Source organism: Rhinopithecus roxellana, chromosome 5 (assembly GCF_007565055.1).
Source record: "Rhinopithecus roxellana isolate Shanxi Qingling chromosome 5, ASM756505v1, whole genome shotgun sequence".
NCBI lineage: Eukaryota > Metazoa > Chordata > Mammalia > Primates > Cercopithecidae > Rhinopithecus > Rhinopithecus roxellana.
Window position 1 is genome coordinate 52,360,607 of NC_044553.1, and position 22,567 is coordinate 52,383,173.

Genomic DNA, 22,567 nt, shown 5'->3' on the forward strand with positions numbered 1-22,567 from the left:
CACAGGGAATTAAAACATACTAGATAATATATAAAATTTCATGAGTTCATAATGATATTCAACTTCTCCAAATTGTATTGCTACCAAAAAGTTTCATTTTCTGAGTAAATTTAGAATCCAGCACTTTCAGACAAATAAATGATACAAACCTAGTGAATAAATAACCCAGTTTTAATGTACAAAGAATTTTGAAGAGAACTAAAGAAAAATTTTAATGAAACCTAGATAATACAACATAGGCAAGCATGGTGTTTGAATTTTGCTTCTTTTCTAACAGCTAGGAATTGTAAGTTGTCAGAGAACATTATTTGACAGTGAAAGCCCTTATAACCCATACCTCTCACAAATTCGTAAATATATTTGAAAAAATATATCACCATTATTCCTTTCTTTCTCATTGCCACTCTTGTGTCATTATGGAGTTTGATAGTGTATCCCCCACATGGTAGGCTCTGCAAAAGACCATTCCATAACTTGAGCAATTCAAAAAATATTTTGAGTATTGCCAGTGCCGTTGAAATAAGGTAGGTAACAACTTTGGAAGATGAGATTATTTATTTGAATTTGTTATTTTAGTTATATTCTTAACACATCACATCTTGCTAAGCAAAGACTTGTCATTGAATGTATTTAATTAAACCTATTCTCATATCTCATTAGTTCAGACAAGGTTCCCATTCCCATATTATATTTGGAATTTCTTTCCAGGAGAATATCCACTTGTTCTGATTTGACTAGAATGATTTGTTTTGTCCTCACTCTTTTTGAGTGCTATCCATTGACTGTATAAGCTGCAGGGAGTCCTAAATTAGTAGTAAGTTGGTTGGTTGTTTTAAAATACACTAGTCTTCCTCTTTAAAAAATTTATATGCCAACTCGCAATACTTCCTGTTTTTTCAGAGGTGATTGGTAATAGATGTTTTCTCATATTAGATGCTCTCTGGCCTTTGTAATATGTAATCATACGTTATCCATAAATGTGAAATGTCTGGTTTTTACTCTCTGTTGTTTATAACACTGCCTTTTTCATGGACCCCTTTTTTTTGAAACAGGGTCTTGCTCTGTCACCTAGGCCAGAGTGCAGTGGTGAGATCATAGATCACTGCAGCCTCAAATGCCAGGGCTCAAGTGATCTTCCCATCTCAGCCTCCCAAGTAGCTGAAACTACAGGCGCATGCTTCCATTGCCTGGCTAATTATTTTTCTTGTGAAGATAGGGTCTCACTCTGTTGCCCAGGCTTGTCCTTTTTTTTTTTTCCCCAAAGAGACATGGTCTTTCTTTATTGCCCAGACTGTAGTGCAGTGGTGTGATCCTAGCTTACTCCTAGGCTGATTTTGAACTTCTGGCCTCAATTGATCCTCCCAGCTTGGCCTTCTGAGTCTTTGGGATTACAGGCATGAGCCACTGTGCCCAGTCTCATAGACTTTTTTACTGCAATATTTTAATAAATTTCACTCTTCGATGTTAGACTATTTTGACTACCTCTAACCACTATAGTATACTACCTCTTGGAAGACTATTATCAGCTACTGAGTTATAAAAGTAGTATGTAGGCCAGGCACGGTGGCTCAAGCCTGTAATCCCAGCACTTTGGAAAGCCGAGACGGGCGGATTGTGAGGTCAGGAGATCAAGACCATCCTGGCTAGCATGGTGAAACCTGGTCTCTACTAAAAAATACAAAAAACTAGCCAGGCGCGGTGTCGGGCGCCTGTAGTCCCAGTTACTCGGGAGGCTGAGGCAGGAGAGTGGCGTGAACCCGGGAGGCAGAGCTTGCAGTGAGCTGAGATCATGCCACTGCACTCCAGCCTGGGTGACAGAGCGAGACTCCATCTCAAAAAAAAAGAAAAAAAAAGTAGTATGTAGCCTTTTTTTTTTTTTGAGACTGAGTCTCACTCTGTCATGCAGGCTAGAGTGCAGTGGGGTAATCTCGGCTCACGGCAACCTCCGCCTCCTGGGTTCAAGCGATTCTTCTGCCTCAGCCTCCCGAGTAACTGTGACTACAGGCATGTGCCACCACGCCTGGCTAATTTTTTGCATTTTTAGTAGAGATGGGGTTCCAGTGTGCTAGCCAGGATGGTCTCGATCTCCTGACTTTGTGATCCACCTGCCTTAGCCTCCCAAAGTGCTGGGATTACAAGCATGAGCCACCGCACCCAGCCGTATGCAGCATTTTTAAGAGAGAGACTCCTGTAAGAAAACTTTTTTGGGTAGTTACGGATTTAAAAGGATGGTTGCTCAAAACTAAAAGTAAATTCAAATTCTATACAGCTATACTTGAATAATCTTACATTGTTGTCACATGTGCTCTACAAAAAATTATGAGGTTGTTGTGTACTACCTCGTATACCAGTATTTAACCTTGAAAACTTAATTTTTTATAGTTTCCTTTATGACAGTCCTATTATGTAGTCTACATGAATGAGAATTCTTTATCATTTACATTTATTTTATGTAAGAATTAATTCAAGAGATTATTATTAGCTGCTATCATTTAGTAATTTATAAACTGATGTGCTTTTTTTTAAAACTTGTTCTTCTATATGTAAATAGATTATTATGACATTAGCAGAGGATTTGCTGTGTTCTGCTGCTCAAAACAGTCGCCTTTCAGCTCAGCGCACACAAGCTGGATGGTTGCTGATTGCTGCTCTGATGACATTAGGTAACAGTCTGTAGAAGGTTTACATACCTTGAAATACTTTGTGTTTTCTGAGTGAAAGGATTCTTGTATGTGATTTGATGAAACTAACTTTTAATACATACTAGAATTTAAATAGCCACACAGACATTTTTCTTCTAGTAGTCACCTTTAAAAGCCTTTTACTTTCTTTATTGCTTAAAACCTTTTGAGACCTCTCTTGATTTTCTCTTCTGGACTAGGTTATGAGTCTCAAGTAGGACAAGCCGATTTACTAATCATCTTTCAGGCTTAACTCTGAACGACTGTGGCTTTTTCAAAAATTGACATCCATCTTCTGAAAAAAAATTTCCACAATATAGGCAAAAGAACATATCCATAGCATGGGAATCCAGTTCTATAATTGTTTGAGGATTCATAACAGCCAATAAGGTTGCTACATTGAAGGGACTGAATTTCACTTAAATTATATTTATTAAAAAACAGTAATTGTTTTACAGTCATGACTATTTATATCCTGTAAATTTTTGAGACAGTGTCTCACTCTGTCACACGAGCTGGAGTACACTGGCATGATCATGGCTCACTGCAGCCTTGACTTCCTGAACCCAAGTGATCCTCCTACCCAAGCCTCCCAGGTAGCTGGGACCACAGGCGTGCAAAATCATGCCTGGCTAATGTTTAAAATTTTTTTGTAGAGATGGGGTCTCACTATGTTGCCCAGGCTGGTCTTGAACTCGTGGGCTCAAGCAGTCCTTCTGCCTTGGCCTCCCAAAGTGTTGGGATTATAAGCATGAGCCACTGAAAACTTTATTTATTTATGTATGTATTTATGTGTTTATTGCCCAGTCTAATGAAACTTAATTTTATTACTTTATCACACCTATATTTTAAGTCTCGGTTGTCATACACATTATAGCTCACACATAAAACAACTGGCTGAGGCAGGGCATGGTGGCTCATGCTTATAATCCTAGCACTTTGGGAGGCTGAGGTGGGTGGATCACTTGAGGTCAGGAGTTCAAGATCAGCCTGGCCAGCAAGGTGAAACCCCATCTCTACTAAAATACAAAAATTAGCCGGGCGTGGTGGCGCATGCCTGTAGTTCCAGCTACTCGGCAAGCTGAGGCAGGAGAATTGCTTGAACCCAGGAGGTGGAGGTTGCAGTGAAGTGAGATTGCACCACTGCACTCCAGCTTGGGTGACAGAGCAAGACTCCCTCTCAAAAACAAAACAAAACAGAACAAAAACAAATAAGTCGGGCGCAGTGGCTCACGCCTGTAATCCTAGCACTTTGGGAGGCCTAGGCGGGTGGATCATCTGAGGTCAGGAGTTCGAGACCAGCCTGACCAACGTGGTGAAACCTTGCTTGTACTAAAAAAATACAAAAATTAGCCAGGTGCGGTGGCATGTGCCTGTAGTCCCAGCTACAGGGGAGACTGAGGCAGGAGAATTGCTTGAACCCAGGAGGCAGAGGTTGCAATGAGCTGAGATCATGCCACTGCACTCCATCCTGGGTGACAAAGCAAGACTCTGTCTCAAAAAATAAAAATAATAAATAATAATAAAATAAAGCAACTGGCTGGGTTTGGCCAATAAATCATTTTGACACCTATAAAGTAATATGACCTAAAGGAGCTTAAATGAGAATAAACAGTCATAAATGAAGAACTACTTTAAGTAGTGTTCTTAAGATGATTAGAGAGATTTATTGAACTAGATCAGGTTTAGCCTCAAGGAGCCAAATTTGGCCTGCAATCAATATTTGTTACACAGCCTGTGAGCTAAGAACAGATTTTATATTTATTAATGGTTGGGAAAAAAATATATTTTGTGATACATGAGAATCATGTGAAAGTCACATTTCAGCATTCATAGTTTTATTTGCATACAACCACACTTTTTTGTGGATTGTCTATGACCTTTAGGTGTACAGTGGCAGAGTTGAGTAATTGCAACAGAAAGTATGTGGCTCTCAAAGCCTCAAATATTTACTGTCTGCCCCTTTACAGAAAGTGTTTGTTAGCCCAAAGCATAGATCATCATTTCACAGTGTGCTGGGAATAATATAGTCAAGCTTTTATGTGCTTATTGCTGAGTGTTCATGCCTGCCGTATTGAAGTTCCTGGTGAATTAAGGAGGAAATAAACTAATCGCGTTGTGATAAACAAGAGCTTTTAAAACAAGGTAATTGTGTTGGAGGAAGACAACAAGAGGTCCTTTCTCCTGTACATCATATTTTACTGCATATTCATAATCAGCATACAAAAAGGGATTAGAAGTTTTAATTAAGGTTTTGTTTAATTACTGTGTTTTCTTGGGTTTTACTCATTTTTCTTAACTGTTCTTTCCCTTTATTATCGATTTTTATTCTTATTTATTTATTTATTTATTTGAGACAGGGTCTCACTCTGTCATCCAGGCTGGAGTTCAGTGGTACAATCATGACTCACTGCAGCCTCGACCTCTGCAGGCTCAGGTGATCCACCTGCCTCAGCCTCTTGTAGGACTGTGTGTACCACCACGCCTGGCTAATTTTTTGTAAAGATGGGGTTTTGTCATGTTGCCCAGGTTGGTCTTAAACTCCTGGACTCAAGCAATCTGCCTGCCTTGACCTCCCAAAGTTCTGGGACTACAGGAGTGAGTCACTGCACCTGGGCTATTATCAATTTTTAGAATGCATTAGTATCATAGCAACTTTCAGGGGGGACCAGTGAGGTTTTTGTTTTTACGTATCATTATGAGCTCATGGAATTTTATAGATTTATATGTTTTAATCACTTGCGATCATTATTCCTTTCGATCCTCAAATTGTCTCATCTTTGGTCGTTGGGAGTCCCTTCAAGTTGGTTCATTTGTCCTTTTAACGTGAACCTAGCATTCTTTGATAATGTGTTTTTGCATGCAAGATGTCCCAGGTTTTACACTGTACATTTCCTGCCTTAGGCTTGCCATCAGCCATTTCTCCAAGGAACCTTGATTCCTTTTGTGGGAAATGGAATTTTTTTTTTTTTTTTTTTTTTAGGAGACAGGGTCTCACCATGTTACCCAGACTTGTGTACAGTGGCACCATCATAGCTTACTGCAGCCTTGAATGCCAGGTTCATGCAGTCCTCCTGCCGCAGCCTCCTAACTAGCTAGGACTATAGGTTTGCACCTCTACACTCAGCTAATTTTTTAATTTTTTTTGTAGAGATGGGATCTTGCTGTTTCCTTGGCTGATCTTGAACTCCAGGGCTCAAGTGATCCTCCTGCCTTGCCATTCCAAAGTGCTTGGATTACAGGCATGGGCCACGGTGCCCAGCTGGGAATGAGTTTTAGACAGCAGTCTTAGTGCTTTGTTAATTTTTGCTTTGCATTTTAAACATGTCTTCTCTGTTTTTACCATTCCCTTTATAATTTATAATTTTCTTCATTATTTCAGTGTGAACTAATGTAAACACAAAGCACATTCATTCCTTGAATGTGAACTACACACTTAAACCTTTTTTGATACACTTCCCAGTTTATCTGATGCCGTATAAAAAAACTTGGATTTTCAGATTCCTCCATATCTTGTCTCTCTGTGGATGGCTCATAAAGTGTGCATGTATGTGTGTTGTGTTTGCTAGATACATTATAATAATAATTATTTATTTATTTAAAGAAAGGCTCTTGTTCTGTTACAGTGGCACAGTCAGACCATAGCTTGCTGCGGCCTTGATCTCTTAGGCTCAAATGATCCTTCTGCCTCAGCCTCCCAAGTAGTTGGGACTACAGGCATGTGCTACCACTCCCAACTAACTTTTTACTTTTTTGTAGAGAGATTTCGGTATGTTGACCTGGCTGGTCTCATATGCCTGGCCTCAAGCAATCCTTCAGCCTCAGCCTCTCAAAGTGCTGGGATTATAGTCATGAGCCACCTTGCCCAGCTCTAAGTGCTGTTCTGTGTATAACTGATATACACCTCAGAAACTGTCCTTTGAATAAAATACTGTTACTCTCCCCATTTATGGATGAAGAAATTGAGGCACAAAAAAGTTAAATAACTCATCCAGGTTTACACAACTAATAAGTGGATGGAGCCAGGATATTAATCTAGGCAGTCTCCAAAGCCAAATGCAGTTCTGAGCTATGGGTTTGGAACAGAAGAAAGACATACAGTCAGCAGAATGTGGGAGTAAGAAGTAGAGAGTGCTTATTGAAGAAGTTTAAGGCAACTCTAGAAGTTTAAAGAAGTGTACCTGGGGAGAAAAGCTATGGGTTTGGGTTTTTAAAAAATTGATAATGTTATCATTGTACATTGTTTTGTATTATTACTGGGTTTGTGTCATGATTCCTTCAATTCATGAATGTTGCTCTGAAACCTTTTTTTAACAAAATATGTTCTATTCAGACATTTTGTATCTGATTTTTGACCTGGAACAAGTTGCTGTCAGAAGTCAGCATTATTCTCAAGATCAAGAATACAGTTGGCTCACATCTGTAATTCCAGCACTTTGGGAGGCTGAAGTGGGTGGATTGCTCGAGCCCAGGAGTTCAGACCTGCTTGGGCAACCGGGCAAGACCCCATCTCTACAAAAAAATACAAAAATTAGCTGGGTGTGGTGGCACGCACATGTAGTCCCAGCTACTCAGGAGGCTAAGGTGGAAGGATCACTTAAGCTCAGGGAGGTTGAGATTGAGATTGCAGTGAGCTGTGATCATGCCACTGCATTACTAAACGCCAGCCTGGGGGACAAAGAACCTGTCTCAAAAAGCATGCTATGTTGTTTGTTACTATAATAATTGTACCTTGCATTTATGTGGTACATTACAGCTTTTCAGAGTACTTTAAAGTGCATTCTATCATTTGAACCTGACAAGCCCTTAAAGACAAGCATTTCAGGGGGTTTTAGCTTCATTTAATATGTAGATGAAACTGAGTCTCAAAGACGACATAGCAGTAGTGGAGGAGCTGACACTAGAGCCCAGCCTGTACCATCAGTTCCTTATTTTTCCTCTCTGTACTCCGGTACCTTCAGATAATAATTCATTCAGTAATAATTTGGAACCTGAAGAGGGGACAAAATGTTGCAATAATGAATTAAAATGTTTAGGAGAGAAGTTCCTGCTTAATAATAGAGTTTTAAAGAGTGACAACCTTGGATTCTCTTTCAAGTGACAAGTTGAATAAATTACAGGTCCTGCAGTTGTTAGCCATCACCTTGCTCGAGTTCTGCTGTTGTGGAAGTGTGTCTTTCCAGCATCTCCTAAAGATCTAGAAACAGAAAAGAGCAGAGGAGATTCGTTTACATGGCAGGTAACCCTGGAAGGACGAGCTGGTGCACTGTGTGGTAGGTTGGATTTGGTCTTTTCTCTCCCCTTCCTTTGGCTTTTTACCCACCTTTTATCTTTAACATGTACTTGTATGTTTTATTTAACGTGAGGCAGGGGGATATGCCACTAATGATTTTTTTTTTTTTGTAACTGAACAAAAAAATTTTAACTGATTAATTGATAATGATAAACTGGTGTATGATATAATAAACCAGATTTGAGAGTTCTTAAGATACATGTTTTATTAGGTGCAGTCCAGTTAAAAACTGTCAACATTGTTTTGTCTTAGGTAAGCATTCATTCCTCTTTTCAGAAATACTAAGGTTTGGTTTAATTACCGTTAAGAATGGTTTCCATTTAGCCTATACAGTTGACCCTTAAACAGCATAGAGGTTAAAGATGCCAGTGCCCCTCGAAGTCAAAAAATCTGTGTCTAACTTTTAACTCCCCAAAAATGTATCTAATATCCTACTGTTGACCAGAAACCTTACTGATAACATAAATAGTTTGAATAGTTTGTTGTTTTTTTTTTTTTTTTTTTTTTTGAGACAGGGTCTCACTGTTGCCCAGGCTAGAATGTTGTGGTGTGAACACAGCTCACTGCAGTCTTGGCCTGCAGGGCTAAAGTGATGCTCTCACCTCAGCCTCCCAAGTAGCTGAGACCACAGCTGTATGCCACCATGCCCAGCTAATTTTTAAATTTTTTGTAGAGAGGGAGTCTCACTATGCTGCCTAGGCTGGTCTTGAACCCCTGACCTCAAGCAATCCTCCCACCTCAGCCTCCCAAAGTGTTGGGATTACAGGCGTGAGTCACCACACCCAGCCCCACATATTTTGTATGTTGTATATATTTTATACTGTATTCTTACAGTAAGCTAGAGAAAAGAAAAATGTTATTAAGAAAATCGTAGGGAAGAGAAAATATATTTACTATTCATTACACGGAAGTAGATCATCATAAAGGTCTTCATCCTTATCGTCCTTATGTTGAGAAGGCAGAGGAGGGGTTGATCTACTTCTCTCAGTGGGGGCAGATGCAGAAGAGGTGGAGCAGGTGGAAGGGGAGGCAGGAGAGGTAGGCACACTCGGTGTGGCATCTGTTGAAAAAAATCCACGTATAAATAGACCTGGGAAGTTCACATTTGTGTTGTTCAAGGGTCACCTGTATATGAAAGTTGTACCTTCTACAATATATAGACTGTTAAAAGTAATGTTTCGGCTGGGCGCAGAGGCTCATGCTTGTAATTTCAGCACTTTGGGAGGCTGAGGCGGGCGGATCACCTGAGGTCAGGAGTTCAAGACCAGCCAGGCCAACATGGTGCAACTCCGTCTCTACTAAAAATACAAAAACATTAGCCGGATGTGGTGGCAGGCGCCTGTAATCCCAGCTGCTCAGAAGGCTGAGACAGGAGAATCATTTGAACCCAAGAGGCAGAGGTTGTAGTGAGCTGAGAACGTGCCATGGCACTCCAGCCTGGATGACAAGAGTAAAACGCTGTCTCAAAAATAAAATAAAATAATAATGTTCCGCCATGAAGGGTGAGATCCCTGGAAAGATGTGGAAGCATTGATTTTGGTTTTTCTTCGAGGCATTTTTACTCTTAAAGAAAGACCACTTTTGAAATTGATCTTACCCAGACTCAGTGGCTCACGACTAATCCCAGCATTTTTGGAGGCCGAGGTGAGTGGATTGCTTGAGTTCAGGAGTTCAAGACCAGCCTGGACAACATGGTGAAATCCTCTCTCTACAAAAAATGCAAAAACTAGCCAGACATGGTGGTGCATGCCTGTAGGCTGGAGTGGGAGGATTACCCGAGCCTGGGAGGTGGAGGCTTTGGTGAGTTGTGATTGCACCACTGCATTCCAGCCTGGGCAACGGTGAGATTCTGTCTTAAAGGGTCCGGGGATCGGGGAGGTGGGGGCAGGAGGGAGGCAGGGAGGGAGAAAGAGAGAGAGAGAGAAAGAAAAGAATTGATCAGACTGACTTTGTTTTTTGTTTTTGAGACGGAGTTTTGCTCTTGTTTCCCAGGCTGGAGTACAATGGTGCAATCTTGGCTCACCACAACCCCTGCCTCCCGGGTTCAAGTGATTCTTCTGCCTCAGCCTCCTGAGTAGCTGGGATTACAGGCATGCACCACCATGCTTGGCTAATTTTGTATTTTTAGTAGAGATGGGTTTCTTCATATTGGTCAGGCTGGTCTCAAACTCCGGACCTCAGGTGATCTGCTCTCCTCAGCCTCCCAAAGTGCTAGGATTATAGGTGTGAGCCACTGCGCCCAGCCCAGTCTGACTTAAAAATACTCATCTTGTTCTACGTACATCTTATTCTACGTACAGAAGTAATTCATTATAGAAAGTTATTTATTTCGGGCTGGATGCCGTGTCTCACTCATATAATCCCAGCACTTTGGGAGGCCCAGGCAGACAGATCAGTCACTTGAGGCCAGGAATTCGAGACCAAGCCTGGCCAACATGGTGAAACCCCGTCTCTTCTAAAAATACAAAAACTAGCCGGGAGTGGTAGCACACACTATTTGTTTCAGATAACATCTGTAAAAACCTAACATGCTGACTTGAAAGTCAATGTGATTCCACGGAACTAGTTGTAGAGCTGGAAAACTTGAGAGTCTAAGCTGATTTTTTTTTTTTTTTTTTTTTTTTTTTTTTTTTTGTTTCTAAGCTTGAGGGCTGAGTAAAAAGTAAAACCTTAGGACAGCAGCATTTTGTGATTATGGTTATTGCTCCATCTTAGTAATCCTAGAGAGTTTTCTTTTTTTAAGTATGATTAGGAGTAGAAGGCACTATATACCTTTTTATACTACAGTTTCAAGAATTTTTTTATTTTAGCAAATTGCTTTATTACTCTAATAACAATGCTAATGTTATACCATAATCAAATGTGCCTTTCATGGTTGATTACAGTATGCCCAAGTAAAAGTCTGTTTTCCTTTTCAGCTATCAAGAGCTTTGTTTCCCACTGTGGTGATCTCCTTACTGAGGAAGTAATTCAGCGTCTTCTTCCACCACTTCCTTGTGCTGTGGATTTGCTAACTCAGTAAGGATCGACTATTTAGATTTGATAAAATTTTCTAAGAGGAATTAGTTGCCCTCTGATTATGTAATATTCCTTAAGTACATTAATAAGGCAAATTTCTATAGTTGGTGAATGATTTTATAGGGGAAGGTAATCAGTTAGTTATATGATTTTTTTTAGGCTAAGATCTTGAAAGAAAATTACATATTAAAGGGGAAGGAAATTTTGGGGGGAATAATCTACCTTACAGGCAGGTTTAACAAGAAAATAACTATTAAGACTCAACCTTTTCAGATATGCATTTTATTGGTTTGTTAGAGTATTCAGTGTTCATGAGAACCAGATGCTTCTAACAGTTTCAATTTTTTGTTTGTTTATATTTTTCATAAGTTTGAGTTATACATGTATGATTAAAACATATAGAGAAAAGCCAATATATAATGTGAGCACTTGTAATTTCCAAATTAATAAAACGTGAAAGTTTTTTGAAAAAACATCTAATGATTAACACTTTATATGTACAGAAAAATACGTTTAAGATATGGCTTATAAGGTATAATAATAAAATGTGCACTTGTGAATCCAACACACCCTGAGCAGAGGTTTGCAAATGTTTCTTCTGAAGGACCAGATAGTAAATATTTTAGTATATACAGACTATGAAGTCTGTATTGCAGCTACTCAGCTCTGTCATTGCAGCTCAAAAGCAGTCATAGATAATAGGTGAATGAATGAATGAATGTGGCTATGTTCCAATAAAACTTTATTTACAAAAACAGGCAGTGGGTCATAATTTGGCTACCACTGGACTAGAGCATTAATGATATTATTGAAGGTGTCTCTGTGCCCCTCTCCAGCGCCATTCTTTCTGCCTTCCTTTAGAAGCAACCACTAGTCTGAATTTTATAGTTGCCGTTTCCTTGTCTTTTAAAAAAATGTATCACATATTTTTGTTTCTTAAAATAGCACATTGTTTAGGTTTGCTTGGTTTTGATCAGGCAAAAATTACTGTCCTGTTTCTGGGACTTGCTTTTGTTACTCAACATTATGTTTCTAAGTTTTACCTATGTTTACGTTCATTCATTTTGGTTACTGTATAATATTTAATTGTGCGAATATACAACAACATATTGATTCTCTTGTCCATGGACTTCTGAGTTATTTCCAGTTTTCTGCTTTTAAAGCTAATGTATTTTTATGTTCAACTTCAGAAAATAATACCAAATTATTTTTCAATGTTCTTCTGTATTTCTACCATAGTGTAAGTATCCTTTGACCACTTTTTCACCAGCACTTTCTCAGATATCAAGTCTACCCCATCCAATAGGTATAAAATGATATCAATTGTATATCGGTTTCCTGACAGTTTAAGTATAATTTTACGTATTTGTTATTTGTCAGTATTTCCCCTCCCCATCCTATGAAATGCCTATTCATTCATATCTTTAACCTATCTTTCTTTTAGGTTGTCTTTTTGTTATTAATTTATAAGAAATTCTTCCTTTTTTTTTTTTGAGACGGAGTCTCGCTCTGTCGCCCAGGCTGGAGTGCAGTGGCCAGATCTCAGCTCACTGCAAGCTCCGCCTCCCGGGTTTACGCCATTCTCCTGCCTCAGCCTCCCGAGTAGCTGGGACTACAGGCGCCCGCCACCTCGCCCAGCTAGTTTTTTGTATTTTTTTTTTAGTAGAGTCGGGGTTTCACCCGTGTTAGCCAGGATGGTCTCAATCTCCTGACCTCATGATCCGCCCGTCTAGGCCTTCCAAAATGCTGGGATTACAGGCTTGAGCCACTGCGCCCGGCCTCTTCCCTTTTTTTTTTTTTTTGAGACGGAGTCTGGCTCTGTCACCCAGGCTGGAGTGCAATGGCGCGATCTCGGGTCACAGCGACCTCCACCTCCCAGGTCCCTGTTCAAGCGATTCTTCTGCCTCAGCTTCCTCAGTAACTAGAATTACAGGCACACACCATCATACCCAGCTAATTTTTGTATTTTTAGTGGAGACGGAATTTCACCATGTTGACCAGGCTGGTCTCAAACTCCTGACCTCAGGTGATAAACCCACCTCGGCCTCCCAAAGTGCTGGGATTACAGGCATGAGCCACTGCGTCCAACCGTTTTTGGGGTTTTTTTGAGACAGAGTTTTGCTCTGTTGCCCAGGCTGGAGTACATTGGTGTGATCTCCACTCACTGCAATCTCCATCTCCTGGTTTCAAATTATTCTCCTGCCTCGGTCTCCCTAGTAACTGGGATTATAGGCATGCACGACTACACCTGGCTAATTTTTGCATTTTTAGTAGAGACAGGATTTTGCCACGTTGGCCAGGCTGGTTTTGAACTTCTGGCCTCAAATGATCTGCCCTCCTCAGCCTCCCAAAGTGCTGGTATTACAAGCATGAGCCACCATGCTCAGCCTTTTTTGTTGTTGTTGAGACAGGGTCTTGCTCTGTCACCCAGGCTGGAGTGCAGTTGTGTGATCATGGTTCACTGCAGCCCCAAGCTCCCAGGCTTAAGTGATCCTCCCACCTAAGCCTCCCAAGTAACTGGAACTACAGGTGTGCACCACCACACCCAGCTAATTTTTTACTTTTTTGTAGACACAGGGCCTCACACTATGTTGCCTAGAGTGGTCTCAAATTTCCGGGCTCAAACGATCTTCCCGCCTCGACCTCCCAAAGTGCTTAGATTATCTTGTGAGTCACCATGCCTGGCCTACATATTTCTGAGGCTATTCATTAAAATGTTAAAAATGTCTTCTAGTTTTTTTATTAATATGCATTTATTATTTAAATGTCAAATGTATCAGTCTTTTACTCTTTGGTTAGTACTTTTTTTCTTTTTGTTTAAAAATTCTTCCTGGCTGGGGGCAGTGGCTCATGCCTGTAATCCTAGTGCTTTGGGAGGCCGAGGTAAGAGGATTGCTTGAGACCAGCCTTAGCAACATAGCGAGGTCTCATCTCTACCAAAATAAGTAAATAAATAAAGCCAGACGTAGTGATGCTCACTAGTAGCCCTAGCTACACAGGAGGCTGAGGCAAGAATGGTTGCTTGAGCACTGCAATTCAAGGCTGTAGTCTTGATTGCGCCACTTCTCTCCAGCCTGGATGACAGAGCGAGACCCCAGTTCAAAAAAAAAAATAAAGTCTTCCTTACTGCAAAGTTATATTTTCTTGTATTTCTCTCTGAAGTGTTTGAAGGTTTGTCGTTCATATTTAAGTCATCTGGAACTGACTTCTATTTGGAGTGAGCTTGGGATGTGTCTTAGTTCATTTGTGCTGTTATGCTGCTATCACAAAATACCTGAGGCTGGATAATTTATTTAAAAACAGACACTTATTTCTAACAGTTCTGGAGGCAGGAGTCCAAGATCAAGACACCAGCAGATTTGGTGTCTGGTGAGAACCAGCTGTTTACCTCCAAGATGGCACCTTGTTGCTACATTCTCTAGAGGGGAGGAACTCTGTGCCTTCTTCATCTGGCAAAGGGATAGAAGGGCAAAAAAAAGGGCCAAACTCCCTCCATGAAGCCCTTTAATAATGACTTTAATCCATTTGTGAGGGCTTTGCCTTCATGACCTGAACACCTACCAAAAGGCCCTACCTCCCAACAGTACTGCATTGGGGATTAAGTTTCGAATACATGAATTTTGGAGGACACATTCAGACCATAGCAGGATTCAATTTCGTTTTCTTTTTAAATGTGGATAAGAAACTGTCCCGTACTTTACTAAAAAAATCCGTACTTCCTTCAGTGATTGCCATTCACTTCTGTCATGTATTATATTCTCATTTATGCATGATCTATGCCTGTGCTCTCTATTGGTGTGTTTATTTATATGCCAACATGTTATTTTTATAATACATTTTGTATGTTAGATTAAGCCTTTTGACCTTATTCCTCTTTAGACATATTTTGGCCCTTCATGCACTTTTGATCTTCTACTGAAATTTTATTTGGGGCCAGGCACAGTGGCTCACGCTATAATCCTAGCATTTTGGGAGGCTGAGGTGGGCGAATCATTTGAGATCAGAAGTTCAAGACTAGCCTGGCCAACATGGTGAGACCCCGTCTGTATTTAAAAAAAAAAAAAAAAATTAGCTGGGCATAGTGGCACATGCCTGTAATCCCAGCTACTTGGGAGGCCGAGGCAGGAGAATCACCTGAAACCAGGAGACAGAGGCTACAGTGAGCCAAGATCATGCCACTGCACTCCAGCCTGGGTAACAGAGTGAGACTCCATCTCAAAAAAAAATAATAATAAGATAAATTTTATTTGAGATTGCATTGAATCTGTGGATAAATTTGAAGATAATTCATAGTTTTTACAATACCCGTGAACATGATACCTTGTTACTATTATTGAGGTATTTTACAAAGTTTAAATTTTTTTCTAAATAAAGGTCTTACAAGTCTTTTTAAAAACTTTACTCCCAGGTACTTTGTATTTTTGTTGTAATTATTAAATAGATGGGTATATAGTGTATATAGTCTGTTTATTGCTGCCGTATAAAAATGTATTTGATTTTATATCCAACCACCTTACTGAATTTTCTCATATCAAACATTTATTTGTAGATTCATCTAGATTTTTCGTTTTACGATATTGTTTCTCTCTTCCTTATGTGCTAACTATATTAGAGAACTGCCATTTAAAACTAAATAGAAAGGGTTAAATAAAGGGAATGCTTTTCATGTTTTGCTGATAGAATGATGTTTGCTCCAGCTTTTTTAGTATATGCTCTATCAGATTAAGAGAGTAACCTTCTATTTCTAGTGTGGTTTGGTGAAAGTTTCTTAAAATGAATGGGTTTTACACCCCTACCATGGGTGCAAGCTTAGTCTCAGAGCCTTGTGTTGGTATTGATATTTGTGTTCCTACTCTGGTTTCAGCTTATGCCTTGTTTCATTTTTTTTAAATGTATGTTTGCTTGCTTTCATTGGTATAGGGGTTGATTAGCCTCAGAAAAGTCTCTTTCTATAAGTATAACAATGCAAATTATCTTTTATCCTGATAAAAGATTTATTTATACTTATTTATACTTACCTAAGTAAGTAGCAGGAAGGCCCTGCAGGGACTATAATCTGCCCTCCTAATGAAAGCAGAAACCAATAAAAATGCTTTTCTAAATTCTTACTTTGTTCTATTCATCTTTTTAAAAAACATACACATGCACTTCTCCGAACTAAATTTTTTTATAGTTAAAATAAGTGAATGTTGCAGGATTTTTAGAAATATAATTTCCTAACATCTTGTGAATATGATTGAAAGACTTTTCTTATGTTAGCTATTTCTGATCTGGCCTTAGAGAAATATAAAAATGCAGTGGATTTATTCTTAACTTTGGTAACTAAAAAATTCTACCGAAAAAGAGGTTTTTGTTTTTGTTTTGAGACACTATTTCAGTCTGTCACCCAGGATGGAGTGCAGTGGTGCAGGCATAACTCACTGTATCCTCAAACTCCTGGGCTCAAGCGATCATCTGGCCTCAGCCTCCCCAAGTGCTGGAATTAGAGGCATGAGCCACCATGCCCGGCCTTACTCAGGTGTTACAATTATGTTTGCTAAGTAGTATTTACCAAGCTGAAAGATACTAAATGGAACCAACATTTTAAAATATGCAGTGATAAGTCAATAGATAACTCCCCTTTCTTCTAGAGACTGGAAATAGCAAGCATTAGTTTTCTAGAAAGTGCAGTTGGCCAGGCATGGTGGCTCATGCCTGTAATCCCCACACTTTAGGAGGCCAAGGTGGGTGGATTACTTGAGCTCAGGAGTTTCAGACCAGCCTGGGCAACATAGTGAAACCCCATCTCTACAAAAAATACAAAAATTTAGCCAGACATGGTGCCCACACCTGTGGTCCCAGCTGCTTGGGAGCCTGAGGTGGGAGGTTCACTTGAGCACAGGAGGTTGAGGCCGCAATGAGTTGAGATCATGCCACCACACTCCAGCCTGGGCAACAGAGCAAGACCCTGTCTCAACAACAAAAACAAAAAAGAAAGTACAGCCTGGGCGCGGTGGCTCACACCTGTATCCCAGCACTTTGGGAGGCCGAGGCGGGTGGATCACGAGGTCAGCAGATAGGACCATCCTGGCTAACATGATGAAACCCCATCTCTACTAAAAATACAAAAAATTAGCTAGGCGTGGTGGCACTTGCCTGTAGTCCCAGCTACTCGGGAGGCTGAGGCAGGAGAATCACTTGAACCCAGGAGGCGGAGGTTGCAGTGAGCCTAGATTGCGCCACTGCACTCCAGCCTGGGTGACAGAGCAAGACTCCGTCTCAGAAAGCAAAATAACAAAAAAAAGAAAGTACAAATGACTCAACATTGTGAGAATTTCTTAGAGAACCTGGAAAGCTCATGCCATAACAGTTTAGCAGATTTATTCCAGTAACATAATAAAAGTAATTTCATTGAACTTCTGTATTGCTAAGGATGAAAACCATACTCTAGTTGATAACATACCTTGTTAAGACTCGTAGTCCTGGCCGAGTGTGGTGGCTCACACCTGTAATCCCAGCACTTTGGGAGGCCAACGTGGGTGGATCATGAGGTCAGGAGTTGAAGACCACCCTGGCCAATATGGAGAAACCCCGTCTCTACTAATAATACAAAAATTAGCTGGGCATGGTGGCGCATGCCTATAGTCCCAGCTACTCGGGAGGCTGAGGCAGAAGAATTGCTTGAACCCAGGAGACGGAGATTGCAGTGAGCTGAGATCTTATCACTACCACTCCAGCCTGGGTAACAGAGTGAGAATGCATTTCAAAACAAAACAAACAAACAAAAAACAGTAGTAGTCCTTTAGCAAATATTTGTTGAATGAATGAGCATTGGTAAAGTGATGTCTTAACACCAATAGGAAAGGTGAACAGAAAATAAAGAAGAGTACATGAAAATGAAAGGACAGAGTGTGAAGAAAGATCATATTTTGTGGCCAGGTGTGGTGGCTTGGGCCTATAATCCTAGCACTTTGGGAGGCCGAGGCGGGAGGATTGCTTGAGCCCAGGAGTTTGAAACCAGCCTGGGCAACATGGTGAAACCCGTCTGTACCAAAAATACAAAATAAAATTAGCCAGGCATGGTGGTGCAACCCTGTAGTTTCCAGCTACTCAGGAATCTGAAGTGGGAGAATGGTTTGAGCCCAGAAGACAGAGGTTGCAGTGAGCCAAGACCATGCCACTGCATCCCAGTCTGGGCTACAGAGCTGGACCCTGTCTCATAAAAGAAAAGTAAAGCAGCACTAATGTTTGTTAATAAGTTACATAACTAATTTATATGTTAAGATGTTAAGCTGTCAATTTTTGTATATTGTTATATAACTTAACCACTTAAGATACACTTTTTCTTTTATTTTAAGGCTTTCTTCAATACTAAAAATGTATGGAAGTCCTTTGAAAACACCATCAGTGGTTTATAGACAAAGACTTTATGAACTGTTGATTTTATTACCTCCTGAGACCTATGAAGGTATGTGCCTTAGACTAAAATGTTTTAGTGACTAATATGGTTCCTGGAACATTATTGTCGCTCATTAAATATTTAAATGAATTATAATGGCAGTTATTTAGTGCCTTGTTTCTAGGAGGTTTAGGGAGTTCAATCCTAATCCGTGTGTTCACCATCTTATAGTAAAGAAATACATTTGGGGTTTTGTTTTTGTTTTAATTTTTTTGAGACAGGATCTCACTCTCTCACCCAGGCTGGTGTGCAGTGGTACACAATCATGGCTCACTTCAGCCTTGATCTTGGGCTCAAATGACCCTCCAGCCTCAGCCTCCTGGGTAGCTGGGCCTACAGGCACACCACCATGCCCAGCTAATTTTTTGTACTTTTGGTAGAGACGTACTCTACCAAAGTACGTCTTTGTACTTTGGTCTCGAACTCCTGGGCTCAAGCAATTCTCCCGCCTTGGCCTCCCAAAGTGCTGGGATTACAGGTGTGAGCTATTTAGCCCAGCCTAAAATAAGTTAAAAAAAAAAAAAACTCCTTCTTAAGGCCAGGCACTGTGTTAGAAATTGTATCTATCAAATCTTATTTATCCTAGGATGATACAGTGAGCTAGTTACATTTTTCTTATTTGGCAAAAGGTTTAGGTTACAAAACCAACTCAAGAACACATATCAGGTAAAGAGTGGAATCAAGATTAAAACAAATTTACCTCATGCTGTGCTGCTGCCTTTTCTAAGTAAACTACTTAGAGACTTAACAATCATAGCTTAGTGATATGTCTATCTTATTCTTTGCCATCTATCAATTTAAAAGTTACTTGCTAGATATCTAGTAAAAAGCTGAGAGATAATTTCTATGTTCCACAGCTCAGATTAACTGTTAGGTTGTGACAAAAGCAATTTCCTTCAGATTTTTACAGTAGTATCTTGAAATTTATTTTCAGACTAAAATAAAAAAAATTTTTTTTTTTTGAGATGGCATCTTGCTCTGTTGCCCAAGCTGGAGTGCAGTGGTGTGATCTCGGCTCACTGAAACCTCTGCCTCCTGTGTTCAAGCGATTCTCCTGCCTCAGGCTCCCGAGTAGCTGGGACTACAGGCATGCACTACCAAGCCTGGCTAATTTTTTTGTATTTTTAATAGAGATGGGGTTTCACCACGTTGGCCAGGCTGGTCTCGAACTCCTTTCCTCAGATGATCCACCCTCCTCAGCCTCCCAAAGCGCTGAGATTACCAGTGTGAACTCCTGACCTCAGGTGATTCACCCTCCTTGGCCTCCTGAAGTTCTGGGATTGCAGGCATGAGCCACTGCGCCCAGCCAAAAGGACTGCTGCTCAACTCTTCAATAAGCATTTAGGAATACAAGAATCTTGACTTAAAATGTACAGTGTATCTTGTGATAAATGATAATGGAAGCTTTTTTTTTTTTTTTTTTTTTTTGGAGACGGGACCTCACTCTGTCACCCAGGCTAGAGTGCAGTTGTGTGATCTTGGCTCACTGCAGCCTCGACCTCCCAGGCTCAAGTGATCCTCCCACCTCAACCTCCCAAGTAGCTGGGACTGCAGGTGTGCACCGCCACTCCCAGCTAGTTTTTTTTTTTGTTTTAATCATTTGTAGAGATGAGGGTTTGCTATGCTGCCCAGGTTGTTCTCAAATTTCTGGGCTTAAGTGATCCTCCCGCCTCGGCCTCTCAAAGTGTTGGAATTACAGGCATGAGCCACTGGGCCTGGCCTGATAATGTAAGTCTTACCACTGAAAAAACTTGAATTAGAGGAAAAAGTCTTGAAGTCTTCTACTTTTTTTTTTTTTTTTTTTTAACTTGGGTTTTCTCAGAGCTGGAGTTTGGAAATGCAATCAGGAGTCCTAAAGGAATAATGAATATACATGTATATATATTTCAAATCAGTTCCAGAGTGTTCATTAGGAGACAAAGTCAGGACTTGCTGTGAACTTCTAGAAAAAACAAACTCTAGGCCAGGTACATTTGCTCACACCTATAATCCCAGCTCATTGGGAGGTTGAGGCAAATGGATCATTTGAGGTCAGGAATTTGAGACCAGCCTGGCCAACATGATGAAATCCCGTCTCTACTAAAAATACGCAAAATTATTAGCTGGGCATGGTGGCACATGCCTGTAGTCCCAGCTACTCAGGAGGCTGAGGCAGGAGAATCGTTTGAACCCAGTAGGCAAAGGTTGCAGTCAGCCAAGATCGCACCACTGCACTCCAGCCTGGGTGGCAGAGATTCCGTCTCTAAATAAATAAATAAAGTTCTGATTTTATCAGTTCCTCCAATGTGTTGTCAAAGAGTCAGTGTCTAGGACATAGTAAGAAATTGCTTTTGCCACGTGGAATGTATTTAAGAATTGAAACAACTTTTCTTCATGACTGTCCAGCAGACGTAGATTTAGAGTCTTAGAGTGACTTAGTTTTCAGAAGGATTGGAGTAAAAATTGAGTTCTTAGTTTTTAGTTCCTGTCTTAGTTTAGGTATGGATTTCTTTTCAAATATCTTAATATTCTCTACACTGAAAATAACTCATCAGCAAGTTAGTCATGCATTTTTATACAAAAGCTTATTTGCATTTCAAAATTATCTTAATTATCTTTAGGTACTTTTTCCAGGGACAGTTGGGAAAGTAATCACTTTCAACTGAGAAGTAGAGATTTTCTACTATTTTCACACGTAGCTGTAGGAACAAACATACCTTGTATATTGTACTAGCAACAGAATTATTTTACTGAGTGTCATATACATAAACTTAAACATTCCTTTGAGCAACTCTCATTTGCCCAATCATTATGACTTCATTGATCCCTGTCCACTCTTCCTAATTCCTGTATGTAATCTCTCCTTTCCCTAAATTTAATAGTGCCTTTGTTTTTATCTTTTATGAAACATAATAGTTCCTACCTTCCTATTATAGTTATATGTATGTATTGGTATCCCATAGTGTATACTTTCTTGAAAGGAAGATTAAATATAATAAAATCTTTCTCTGTAGCTTATTAAACACAATTTGGATGGATGAGTGATTCAGCACAGTGGTTAAAAGCTCAAATTCTGGAGCCCAGTTAACTGGGTTTCAGTCTGACAGCTGTGTAATCACCATATGATCTCTGGCAAGTAATAAATTCCCTGTTCCTGTTTCCTTACCTGTGAAACAACATACTAGCCTGACCTTATTAGGTTACTATGAGGGTTATATGTAAAGCTTTTAGTACCTTTCCCAACACATATTAAGTATTCAGTAAGCCAAGCACTGTGTGTAATCTCAGCTATTCAGGAGGCTGAGACAGGAGGATCACTTGAGGCTTGGATTTAGAGATTAGCCTGGGCAAGATTGTGAGACCCCATCTCTTAAAAAACAAAAAGTAAACTTCAATAAATATTTGTTGTTACTACTGTTACTGCTGCTAATGATACAGAAAGTGATGGCAAGTAAACCCTTCCTAACTCATCCTACCACTTCTGATCAGTGGATATCACCCCAGTCCTCATTTCATCCTGATGCAATTGTTCGAAGAAACACTTCAAAGAGTGTAAACATTTTTCTAAGGGAATTTTTACTCATTCCTGCAGTACTTAAGTTACAAACTGGCAAAAGCCATTTAAGCTCTCTGTGGATAAGATATTTTGATAACCCAGCAGAAATTAGGATAAAACATCTTTGAGGTGATAATTACAGTCAATGTGATAAATGGATCAGCTTTTCAAAGTGTGTATGTTAGAGAGGCAACCATATGTTGTCTCTTGTGTTATGGGAGAACACAATACCACTTATGAACTAACCTGCACCCACCCTGCCCACCACCAAAAACAAAAATGAGCCCCTTCTAGATCCAACTACCAATTTATTTTTTTAAAAAAGTACAGATAGAAGAATAAATTAAGCCATACCAGGGGCCTATAATCATAAAAACTTAGACTGTAGAAAATTGTACGAAACAAATAACCTTGTTTCTTCAAATAAATTGCCAGAGAGGGGAAAGGTATAGGTAGAATACTAAATTGAAAGAGACAGGATAAACTAGCTGCAATGTGTACACTTTACCTAGATCTAGAAGCAACAAAAACAGGTGTGTATGAGATAGTTGGAAATTTGAATACTGAATGGGTATCTGATGTTCAGTGGTTTTTTTTTTTTT

General features: G+C 39.9%; 1 protein-coding gene across 8 annotated transcripts in view; it reads left to right on the top strand.

The window, feature by feature from the left end:
* HEATR5A (HEAT repeat containing 5A) overlaps positions 1-22,567 on the top strand; it is a 125,014-nt gene that overhangs the window by 37,441 nt on the left and 65,006 nt on the right. For all 8 annotated transcript variants that reach the window (XM_030931336.1, XM_030931340.1, XM_030931341.1 and 5 more), the window contains exons 11-14: positions 2,552-2,663; positions 7,802-7,954; positions 10,893-10,992; positions 18,330-18,439. In XM_030931336.1, the coding sequence (XP_030787196.1) occupies positions 2,552-2,663; positions 7,802-7,954; positions 10,893-10,992; positions 18,330-18,439 (475 nt within the window). The remainder of the gene's footprint in view (positions 1-2,551; positions 2,664-7,801; positions 7,955-10,892; positions 10,993-18,329; positions 18,440-22,567) is intronic.